Source organism: Paramormyrops kingsleyae, chromosome 23 (assembly GCF_048594095.1).
Source record: "Paramormyrops kingsleyae isolate MSU_618 chromosome 23, PKINGS_0.4, whole genome shotgun sequence".
NCBI classification, from domain to species: domain Eukaryota; kingdom Metazoa; phylum Chordata; class Actinopteri; order Osteoglossiformes; family Mormyridae; genus Paramormyrops; species Paramormyrops kingsleyae.
This window is the reverse complement of record NC_132819.1, coordinates 8,122,342-8,134,004: the sequence shown is the minus strand read 5'-3', so window position 1 is coordinate 8,134,004 and position 11,663 is coordinate 8,122,342. Positions and strand designations below refer to the sequence as shown.

General features: G+C 47.0%; 1 protein-coding gene across 3 annotated transcripts in view; it reads right to left on the bottom strand.

Annotated features, from left to right (window-relative positions):
* Nucleotides 1-1,099: 1,099 nt before the first annotated feature.
* The window catches only part of col16a1 (collagen, type XVI, alpha 1), a 72,034-nt gene continuing 61,470 nt past the window's right edge, over nucleotides 1,100-11,663 (bottom strand). For all 3 annotated transcript variants that reach the window (XM_023832053.2, XM_023832056.2, XM_023832057.2), the window contains 22 exons: nucleotides 10,784-10,837; nucleotides 10,040-10,093; nucleotides 9,847-9,900; nucleotides 9,077-9,121; nucleotides 8,901-8,954; nucleotides 8,286-8,321; nucleotides 8,137-8,199; nucleotides 7,870-7,941; nucleotides 7,712-7,765; nucleotides 6,269-6,313; nucleotides 6,094-6,138; nucleotides 5,859-5,912; nucleotides 5,719-5,772; nucleotides 5,360-5,410; nucleotides 5,188-5,277; nucleotides 4,890-4,925; nucleotides 4,686-4,730; nucleotides 4,180-4,374; nucleotides 3,923-3,986; nucleotides 3,530-3,706; nucleotides 3,117-3,194; nucleotides 1,100-2,984 (listed from right to left, as the gene is read on the bottom strand). In XM_023832053.2, coding sequence (XP_023687821.2) covers nucleotides 2,785-2,984; nucleotides 3,117-3,194; nucleotides 3,530-3,706; nucleotides 3,923-3,986; nucleotides 4,180-4,374; nucleotides 4,686-4,730; nucleotides 4,890-4,925; nucleotides 5,188-5,277; nucleotides 5,360-5,410; nucleotides 5,719-5,772; nucleotides 5,859-5,912; nucleotides 6,094-6,138; nucleotides 6,269-6,313; nucleotides 7,712-7,765; nucleotides 7,870-7,941; nucleotides 8,137-8,199; nucleotides 8,286-8,321; nucleotides 8,901-8,954; nucleotides 9,077-9,121; nucleotides 9,847-9,900; nucleotides 10,040-10,093; nucleotides 10,784-10,837 — 1,620 coding nt within the window. In that variant the 3' untranslated portion in view covers nucleotides 1,100-2,784. The remainder of the gene's footprint in view (nucleotides 2,985-3,116; nucleotides 3,195-3,529; nucleotides 3,707-3,922; nucleotides 3,987-4,179; nucleotides 4,375-4,685; nucleotides 4,731-4,889; nucleotides 4,926-5,187; nucleotides 5,278-5,359; nucleotides 5,411-5,718; nucleotides 5,773-5,858; nucleotides 5,913-6,093; nucleotides 6,139-6,268; nucleotides 6,314-7,711; nucleotides 7,766-7,869; nucleotides 7,942-8,136; nucleotides 8,200-8,285; nucleotides 8,322-8,900; nucleotides 8,955-9,076; nucleotides 9,122-9,846; nucleotides 9,901-10,039; nucleotides 10,094-10,783; nucleotides 10,838-11,663) is intronic.

Genomic DNA, 11,663 nt, shown 5'->3' with positions numbered 1-11,663 from the left:
CTGTGCAATAAAGTGCTCTTTGCACCTCCATAGTTGTTCACCGCTGGTGTGATGTTTCTAACCACCGCAAACCAATTTCACAGAGATTACTTCTGTGCTGAGGGACTTCAGAAAAGACCTACTAGCAGCAACATACATCCAGAGGACCTGGGTGGTATAAAAAAGACCGGCTCTTCGTTCTGTGGACATCTAGTCATGGAGGACTTTACTGGCAGGAGATGCTGTTCTTAGTAATTGGCAAAGCCTGTCACTCACTGAGCTGCAGATGTCTGACGTCCCATATTAAACCAGTCACATCAGCTAAAATCCAGAGAAGAGAAACCTGATCCTCCATACCGACACAGCAGGCCAAGCAGAGGTAGCTTCAGCGCTACGAAAATGCTGTCTGTGTGGCCGAGGTTTGACTCGTCAAAAAGCAGCGCCGCGTGCCGCGCTTGCCAATTTCTTTTACAATCGATCAAGGCAGACTTATAAAATCACGGCTGGGAAATAAAGTGGAAAGTCTGTAAAAGTGTTCAATGTCGTTACTCAGCAGAAACGGAGTAACCTTACGCAGTGCCCAGAAACACGTTTTATTCCTTGGTACATATCTAAGTGTGGGTGTCTGAGCCGGTGTTTGGGACAACAGCCGCTTTTACTACACAGACGCAAGGGGGAGAGGCAGTTACTGTGGTTGCTATGGAAATGGCCAGGTTTACTCATGGCTCTTACTGAGAGAATATGTTCTTCAGAATAATGTGTCGTCCGTCAGTCACTTCAGGGACATCTGGGATAAAGGCAACCTGGTCATCATCCTATCAGCGACGAGCATGTCTATGACACTCCTTACGTTCCCCGGCTGAAGCTGGCAGCATATCGGCTAACTTCCAAACTACCTGGCCAGAGGCGCCATGATTAAAGACCTGCTGGTAAGTAAACAGTCTAAATCCCAGCAGTGGCGAAAACGTTTCTGTTCCTTTAAGCAGGAAACGTATTGCAAATTACATCTGTAAACATCCAGTTGCAGATGAGATTAAGTACAAAACAACAAAGATTAAAGAAAGATTTACACTACAAAAGCATATATTAAATTAATAATACTAACAATATGTAGACAATACTGCTTAAAAAAACATTTATTTGCGTTTGTAGTTTTCATAAAAAAGAAAACAATGACTTGTAATGCATACAGACAAAGGACGTAGAAGGGGTTAACACACGGTGTTGTGTTGGCTACATGGTTTCCAGGAGCCGGTGATGGATTGGCAGCACCAAAGCTTGGCTTGCAGTTAGTGGTTCTCCGATGGAGTCTTATAGCCCAAGACTCCAGAGACAGAAACTCATTTTGGCAAAATATGGCGAGCAGGTAAGTCCAGGTTACCTTGAGTTATGGGAGTCAAGAAGAGAGCTGACAGGTAAGATGGGTGACATAGATACAATCAGCCAGCAGGCAAAGGAACACCAACAACGCTGAATGAAAGAGCGCTCTGTGAGCTCGATAAAGGTGGAACACGCAGAGATCACCGATCAGCGGAAGTCAGATGAAAACACACATTCTCCACACTGAATTCAGAGAAAGGGTGGTGCCGGACAAACACGGAATTTCAAGTTCAAAAATAATAGTGACACTCTGGAATAATGTACAAATCAGAGTACATAGCTTTGTAAGAGTAACCCATCACTAATGAAGAATATGACCAACTGAGTTCAAGTCTAACCGTCACAAACGCGAGCTTCACACGGAGACCCCGTTTAGAAACTGAGCACTTGTTTAGAAAATGTACTGTACCTACAATGAAAAAATGCTCTCTGACAACAAAGATATATAGACCATAAGCACTCATAAACAAATCTTGTAAAAAAACATTCTCACCTAGGCCAATTTGTTAGGATAACCCAAAAAGAGAAGAAATATGAGGAGCTCCGTGCTGCTTCAGATTTATCACTCATCAAAAACAGAGCTGTATAAACAAAATTATGTACAACACAGCTCTCCAAAAATAAACAAGAGGGTTTAAACTGGGGCCTAACTTTCTGCTACATTTCTTAAATCCTGGAACTGGAAGAAAATGCTTAGATGTATTCCACTCATGCTTGTATGCTAATTCCTGTAAGCTTTGAGGATCAGAGCCATTATCGCTCTAAAAAAATTTAAGTGAAGTTTTGTTTAACTGAAAACAGCAAACACACAAGCTGCCACTTGCCAACAAAACCCTCTGGACAGTCAACTGCTGTTGACTGAAGATGGGGAATGATTCCCACTGTCCGATGTGCTCGGCGTCTCCCTGCCCAGAACAATGGGTTCCAGAAATGAAAATTTCAGTAAATATTTGTAAACAAAGACTGTCATTGATCATACAACAGAACTGAAATGTTCTGGGGTGAAAATGTGAAATGTGGCCACCGGACACTGACTGCTCTTGACTTAGGATCAGCTCGCCATTCTTCTTAACACAATGCTGGCCAACTATCAAAGTGATCTTAAAGATTTCCCCTTGTTGTCCTGCAAGAAGCCGAGTCTCAGGCGTTTCCCAGATAGGTGCAATGGAAGGTTCCAGACAGGATACTTTGGGAGCTTCCAGGATTTAACATGTGTGAAATTCCATCCAGGTCGGAGGATGGGTGTGTTCTCAAGAGGCAAGGCTGTGTTGGAAGGGTTGGTGTTCCAGTTTCAGCTAATTGATGGGGGCATTGGATATAGTTTAGGGAATCGATTTGAAAAGATGAAGAAATTCCCAGGGTGCTCGCAGCCATGCAAATCCAATTGTGCTGGAATAGTCCTGGTTCATTCACTCCCCACCCCCCCTAGTACATAGGGCCCTTTCTGGGGGGACCCTTGGGACTGTAATCTACAGGCATGGCGCTGAAGCAGTCCGTAGGGTTACACCGACCCTCCTTGCCTGGATTCCCTGGGGTTCCAGGGGAACCTGGAATGCCGGGAATACCCTGCTGTCCCACTGGACCTGGAGGTCCCATTTTTCCATAACCGGGTGAACCTGGAACACCTGGAACAGTGGGGGAAGTGAGAGGGGGAAACAGGCAGCAGAGAGTTAATGAGAAGCTAAACATTACTCACTGGCAACCTACAGTCCTTAAAGATGAATATCCTTTGTTCCTCAGCACCACACGTGTCTTACCTGGAGCTCCAGGAGAGCCCGTGTCTCCCATCTCCCCAACACCTTTGTCCCCCTTTTCTCCCTTAACCCCTGGAGCACCTGTATAGAGACCCCCCCCCCCCAAAGTGTTACCATACAATTATGGGACAACAGAACCTCATCCTAGAAGAACTATGATGCAAGGAAGCTAAATTGTCCACAGCTGAGAAACTGCAGTGTAATTTCAGGAAATATCTGTGCTCCTCCAATAAGACGTCAAGTTAGAAAAATGAGTAACTTCTGACATTTTTGAAAAACATGTTGCCTTAGTAATAATAATAATAATGATGATGATGATGATGATGATGATGATGATGATGATGATGGTGATGGACAGGTTGAAGCAGGATGGCGGTGCCTGCCATTAGAGGTGCTTTCTGGCTCAGCTTCCTCACCTGGGGGTCCCAAGGGTCCCTGGCGTCCCTCGCGGCCGATCTGCCCTGGCAGCCCCGGAATCCCCTGGGACCCCGGCCTGCCAGGTGTGCCATCCTTCCCTGGAGGGCCAGGCCGACCGGGGGCCGACACCATCTCCACGGGCATCTGCATGCGGGACATGTAGTAGGCCATGCGCTCTGCGGAGACACAGAGACAGACGGCGGTCAAGCGCGCCGCTCACATCAGGGCCCCGCACTGGACCTGAAGGGACCGTATGGTTTGGTAGAACACCTTCTACAGCACACTACCAGGGAACGGCACTGTCCTGAGCTGCTGTTCTAGACCTCTTGTCAATATCCAGGCACATAAAAAGTATGTATCTGTCCATACAGTAAGTCATCAAACAAACTCACCATCAAATATCTTAATCACTTGTTGACGGATGAAGTTCTTGATCTCATCATAGTTGACCACCGCCTACAGAAGAACAGAATGCTGTTAAACCTGGCATCTTTCTGGTTTCTTGCATCATAATCCCCCTAAAATAAATGGTCTCATTTTTAAACATGCTGTCAAGATTAGCATAATGTCCTTGGCGTGTTTATGGTCACTTTAAAAACAAGCCAGCATTCAAAAACACAGGAGCAGCATTTCAGTATTGGCCACTCACGTCGGTTCCAGGTAAACCCGGAGGCCCAGGGGATCCGGCTTGTCCCGGCTGCCCATTGCCACCCCTCTCCCCTCGAGGTCCTGCTGGCCCTATCATGCCCATGCTGGAATCTTTGGAGGAGAATCCACCCCCAGGCGGACCGGGACGACCACGTTCCCCGGGAGAGCCTCGTTGTCCGGGGACCCCCGCCTCGCCCTACAGGAGACGCATGCAGAGGTGCTGACAGCTTCCACCACAAGCCAGCTGATGTTCTTTTTTAAAGGTCTAAAAACAGCATTGATACATTCTGCTATCATGTCACAGGGCAGCGGATGCACTGTGACAGAAGGCAGTGCTATTCCAACAATAGACCGAGCAGCAGTTAATTCCTATGTCGAGAGGTTATGTAAGCTGAATACAACTGAACAGGCTAGTATGTAACATGCCATTTGACGAATATGAGACCCGCCTCCCGTGACAACCAGCCGTCCCATGACTGAGAGTCTGCCCGTCTGGTGGACTCTTACCTTCTGACCTGGGTGGCCGTTTTCCCCCGGTTGACCGGCTGCTCCCTAAAGCGAGAAGACACCCAAGTAAATTCACCAACAGGAAATTCACCAGAACGAGTCTGACAGGCGTTTTTGCTCATTCTGCGTTGACCCCATTTTGGAATCCCACTTAACCTAGCACCCAAAAATAACAGCGACCGAACAAGCGGGCCGAACACTCACATCCTTCCCTGAAGAACCATCAGTTCCTGGCTCTCCCTAGGGACACAGTTGGAAAAAAAAACCCAGTCACTTCCTTCCTTATGGACGGCAGATACTGTATGCATCTGTTCATCAGCTGTCCGCATGCTGATGCAGCAACATCCATGCTTAAAGCCTGAACACAGAACTAACACGAAGCAGAACACAGTTCTCCTGTCCCATATGGTCCAGGAATCTTCTACAATCCAGACGCATATGGCTGTTAGACATCTAAGCACACATGATGCAGTGGATTACGCTGATGGATTCCAGTACTGACCAGTAGACCTGGATGTCCTGGCGCCCCAGGTGGGCCGACCATGCCAGGAAGGCCTCTCTCCCCGGCTTGGCCTTTGTCACCTTTTGTCCCCTGTGTGCAGATGCACATACAGTCAGGCACGGAATGAAGCAACTAATAGGATGACAGAGTGATGGCAGAGATGGCCAATTACCAGCCCAGGGGGCCCTGAAGGACCGGAGGGGCCAATGGATCCTGGAAGTCCCTGAAAAGGCAGACAAAACTCTTCTTGAAGCCACACACACTAGAAGTCCCTGTTTTCTAAACAGGATTTTTAATTGAGTACAAACATTTGCAGTAGAAGGACATTAGTGTTTCTGGATAGCGCTGATTTTACTGTCATTTAATAGGTTGCTCCCACATTACCAGCGTGATGACTGATCCAACCGAGTTCTTAAGTGTTTCAGTGCCAAAGTCCACGAAATATGCAAATACAGAGCAACGTTTTTTTTTCTCTTTTCTTAGAAGAGTCAGAGAAAATCACCGGACCCGGATGCCAAATTAGCTACTCACGATGTGTCCAGCAGGTCCTGCGGGGCCCGGTGAACCAGGATTTCCAGGTTCCCCCTGAAGAGCAAAGATGCAAAGTGAGACCAGATTTGCTGTCTCTCTGACAGCTCGGCTTAAGGTGACGTCAGACGCCCACGGCTCACCTCCGGGCCAGGTCGTCCTGCGGCTCCTGGGGGCCCCTGAGGGCCGATATCTCCCTATTTCAGGGGACGGGGACGGGGGGGGGACAAATAAAAGAAGAGCCGCACGGGCCTCTGTTAACACCTCCGACAAAGCCGGGAGCTGACACGCGCTACTGAATCGGATCTTTTTCCGCGGGAATGACATGATATTAAGTTCGGCCCATAATGGCACCACTAATCTATGGCCATGGCTGACCTTCATTCCTGGGAAACCAACGTGTCCCGTTTTCCCCTTGAATCCCTACGGATGAAGAAACATTATGAAAAACATTACTATCGGCTATATGCTAATTAAGGCACCTGCATGGAAATGTGAACAATTGTGAGCGGTAACAAAAAAACGAACAAGGACGGTGAAGAGCTCCACGTACCGGTAGCCCTCTTGGTCCCATTGGGCCGGCCGGTCCTGGGTCTCCCTGCCAGAGAAGACAGCTTTGAGGGGAAGCACAGAACCAGAAGCAAGCGGACTCTGTGACAGCGATCCGCCGTGGTACACAAATATTTAAAGGTTACTGTAATCGCCCAGAAGAGCACAGAGCAGAAAGATGGGACTTCAAAGGCTAAAATGGCACGAAACCCTGGATGTCCTTTTGGAATGCAAAGACGTACACATTAATCTTCGGAAGAGGCTATTAAATGCTGATACTTGTTTGCATATGGGAAATCTACCCGCTGGTAAAATCGTGCCGACACGAATGATTCCAGGGGCGTTATCTCGTTTGCACTAGAAGGAAGCTTATCCTGCCCCCAGTGCCGCTTCCCTTTATATATAATAACATTTTCTTTGCTCTTATCTAAAGTGTTCCTTAACTAGTTTCCATTTGTGCTGTTTGTGAATTTGCATTAAAGTACACATTAAAACCTTATAGAAATCTTTGGCCGCACTGCACCCACTTCCCCTCGAGGTTCTGTACTCCTGTTCCACCCCCAGTTACTGAAGATTACAGAGATAAAGTCATTCCGACCCGATCTTTTAAGGTAACCCTTTAATCCGTGAAGTATTTGTGTCATCCTCACTAAACTCTCCCCAGCAGTTATGTCGTTCTTAAAGTGAGGTCACCGTCCCTAAAGGGAATTCTCTGCGAGAGCAGCCACTATATGACATCTAGGGGCACAGCTAGATTCTGGCCCCCCTGACAAAATGTTACCTTGGGCCCCTCCGCCCCTAATTTCAAGGATAATTCTGCATGTTTTAGGGCCCCAGAAAAGGTGCAGGACCCCCTGAGTCTGCCAGAGTGTGCAACTGCTCCAATGATGACATCCTCTAACTTAAATTCTACACACACAGACCTTCTCAACAGTATCCCGATTGCCTGCGTCTTCCTAAAGGCCTAAATCGTCCTCAAAGGCGTAAAGAAGCATCAGCCTCATCTACCTGCAGCTGCTCTACATTATCTGTAGGGTATGTTCATGCTTCCACATTAATTTATCCTAAAGATTTATTCTTCAAGAATCCTCACTGCCACGCAGTCAGGTGGGTTTGCTGTTGAATCACCTGCTAAATATTGCCCCCCCCCCTCAGTTCTGCTGCTATTTTCCCTGATGCCTTTATCCAGAGATGGAAAGTTCAGGTCCGGAGAGTTCAAATCCAGACCAAGGTTTTGCTTCAACCAACCAGCTGCGCATTAAAAGTCACAGTTACAGAGTACTCAGCTGGTTGGTTGAAACAAAACCTTGGTCTGGATTTTTACTTTCTAGATCTGAACTTTCCACCTCTGCCAATATCCCCTGATTCTGAATCACATTAGTAATGATACAGTCATTGGAATAATGGATCAATAGCAAACCATGAAATAGCAGAAGCCCCTTCTTACCCGCAGACCAGGCTTCCCAGTCTTCCCATCCATGCCTTCCATTCCTGGAGGCCCCTGTCATCACACACAAACACAAAGGCATGGAGGATCTTAAAAAATCCCATAATAAAACCCCTCTAGCCATCCAGATCATCACAAAGCTGTTCTGGGGCACACACCTGCATTCCGGGGGGCCCGGGGGCCCCAGGAGCGCCTGGGGGCCCGTGAGAGCCCCGGGGACCTTCACTACCCTGACGAAGATAGAGGCGAATATAAGGCAGGTTAGAAGCACCTCCGGGTCAATGGGGTTCTTGTTAATGCAATGACATATGTAACAGAACAGAGTGAGGTATCACCATGGGAACCAAAACATTAATTAAGCACTCCTAGGGACATTTTCCAGATGCATCTGCTGTTGGGGAAAATTGAAAAGGCTGAACGTGAACCTTTTCAGCCGGTGCTCCTGGGGATCCGGGGGCACCAGCTTTGCCGGGGAATCCTGGGGGCCCCTATGATCCAGAGACACGCTCTTAGCAATATGAGCTGAAAGAGGCGCTATATGATGTCAGCGGCAGCACCATATGATGTCACTCACCTGCTGTCCTGGGAATCCAGGTGGTCCTGGGAAACCCTGAATATAGTGGGATATAAAAAGTGAAAAAAATGCATGTTTTCATTTTCAATTATGGTCTCTAATTCAGCTTCTACTTCTTGATTAAAAATACACCTTTTCAAGTGACATCACGATAGACATTCACATTAATGTACACTTTACTATGCTGCTTTAGAAGTGAAATGTAAGATTATATCTGCAGTATACTTTGGTTTGGGCTAGGACAATTACACTCTACCTTAATTACCCAGAACTAGGACAATTACACTCATACGTCAATTACCCAGAACTAGGACAATTACACTGATACGTCAATTACCCAGAACTAGGACAATTACACTCATACGTCAATTACCCAGAACTAGGACAATTACACTCATATGTCCATTACCCAGAACTAGGACAATTACACTCATATGTCAATTACCCAGGGCTAAGAAAATTACACTCTTACCTCAATTACCCAGGGCTAGGACAATTACGCTCAAATCTAATTACTCAGGACTAGGACAATTACACTTTTACCTCAATGACCCAGGGCTAGGAAAATTACAGTTTTACCTCAATTACCCAGGGCTAGGACAATTACACTCTTACCTGATCTCCCTTCTGTCCAGGGGTCCCTGCCACTCCCATCTCTCCTTTAGGTCCCTATATGGTACAAGACATGGACAGGGTTTTCTGTCTTACTATAAAGAGCATCAGGTTACAGCAGCATAACAAACTAGTGACATTTAGGTAAGAGAAGAGCGTGTACGGGATTTCCCACTCACTGTCGTTCCTGGAGGTCCTTGCAGCCCTGCCATCCCTGGAGGTCCCTGCCAAGACAAAGCCTTTGAGTTGGGAAGGCACGTTGTGCGGGCGAGTCACCGACATGCCACAGTCTCTGAACTGCTAGCCAACCAGCGAGACTCCTCCCAGCAGGGCTGCAGGACTGAGGTAATGTCCAGTAGCTATTCTGCTCACCGCTGCTGCACAGACGGCAGTGCACCATCTCTGAGGCATTATAACGTCAATCTGTTTGTGAAATTCCCTCACTAACAAGTCAAGGAAGGAGAAACACATTTAAATGCTAAAATCCACCAGTTAATGCTGATCAAGGGTCTCACAGGCACCTAGGGCAAGTAGGTCTACTGCGCAGGCACCATCTGGCACAAACTGAAATTGGCTCGCTAAGTTGGCCCCCCCTCAGAAGATGGCGCCCTAGGCGACCGCCTATGCCACTGAATAGGTTCACCAGCACTGGCCTAGATGGGATACCAGTCCATGAGAATCAAAATGTGTGCTTTTAAAATACAAAACTAGTCACCTGAAGGGAAAAAAAAGGTAGTGATGGCCAAATGAAGCTTTGTGACTCATTTTCTGTATTTTCTAACCCCACTAGATGGCGCTTTCTGTTCATAAAAGGGCTCGACGCATGCCCCAAAGCAAGCCAAGAGCACCATCTAGTGGGGTCAAAAAATACAGCAAATGGTTCATGAAGCTTCATTTGGCTCAAGCTGAAATATCAGGTAATGAGAATGTGCTGCAATGGAACACTTACCGATTCTCCTTTCTGTCCTACTGCACCTGATTGGCCCCGCTCTCCTTTCAGGCCCTGGGTGAGGGAGTGGCTAGTCATTCAAGATTCAAAACTTTATTGTCACTGTGCACGACAGCCCAATGAGACTGGGTTAGCAACTCACTGAGACATCAATACGTAATATGTACCACACACAAGTAGGGCGGGGTCTTACCGGGAGGCCAGGGGATCCCATGGATCCCGGATAGCCAGGTGTTCCCGGAGGACCCTGGCAAAAGGTGAGATGAACGATGGGACACAAGGCACAAGATTACAGTTTACTATGAATATGCGCCTTTGAAAATGTCCACAACAGAAATTATGTGAACCTAAACAGTCATTGCGCAGGTAGCGACCGTCCATATTCAGGCAGCAACAATTTCGTAATGGGCTGCGATGCCGGGCCATCTAATTAACGTAATAGTGTATTTGGTGATTGCCCTTGAATGAGTAGCTGGTTACTGCGGAGATGGAAATGTAATAAAAGAAAATTAAAAAACCCACGTGAATTAACAATTCAATTTACTAATTCAAAGGTGAATAAAGTATGACGGATCACCCCAGGGGAAGCATAAATAAATGTTAAAATAATCAGTTAATATGCTCACACTTCTCACATTGCATACTAGCATCTGCTGCTGTGACATGGTACAGCAAGTTACCCTAAAGAAAGTTCCATGAATATCACTCACAATAGCTTTACAGAAGTACTAACTTTTCTGAGTACTTTTACATTGATTTAACAGACACTTTTATCCGAAGCGACATACATGTTGAGATAACATGTAATTTACTGAACCAAACTATGAACTATGATATATAGAAACTCCAAGGGATTTGAACTGGTGACCTTCTGATCACAAGCACGGTGTCCTAACACACAGAGTCACACACCACCCTGAGGTGCTGAGGCACTGACCTGTTCACCCTTCAGGCCGACAAATCCAGGGAGTCCCCTCTCTCCCTGCTGACCCTGGATTGGGGGTGGGTGGGGTGGGGTGGGGCAGAAAAGCGATGGAGTCATGCAGTTTGTTCCTTTAGTCATTTACATTGTTATCTTTTGCATAACTTTCATCACCCTACTGGTGATATCATCACTATGCCGACCCTGGGGTTTGAACTGGCAAAGCGCTGATCACAGGTATGGTGTCATAACCCACTGAGCCACACACTGCTCCCCAGGTAAGACAAGGGGGGGTAACAGAATGCAATTGCTGTATTACATTTATGTAGCAGATGCTTTTAGGTGAAGCGATGGACATTTTTTGAGAAAGCAGAGTCAGCCAGTCCCTGAAGCAAGTGGGGGGTTAGGGCTCAGTGGTGACATCACTCTGCTGACTCTGGGATTTGAACCGGCAGCCTTCTGGTCACAGTCATAAATGTTGCTCCTGCCGTGGGCCCCGAGCTCCAATAGGACCACGGCACCTCGGCTCCCATTGGCCTCTCTGTGTGCCCCCCAGCTGTGTAATGAACCACGGCCCCCCTTCTAATCTTTCATCCACGTTAGTGATCCATTCTCCATGATACTGACGTTTCCTCTGGGCTAATTCCCCCAGCGAGAAGCAGTAATCAGCTAAATTATTTATTTCAGGGCTCCTTGTCTATACTCAGAGTAAATAAAGTAACACCATACAGATATCACCTTTACTGTCTGGGGACAGGCACACTGAAACTCACTTTTCAATGTAATTCATAAAAATGGGCGACACCGCAGCTCAATATAACTGGCGGAGCAACAGCAGGGTCTCCCAGAAGAAATCTGATAAGGTTTTCAAATATTACTTTTTTAGAAAAATGTG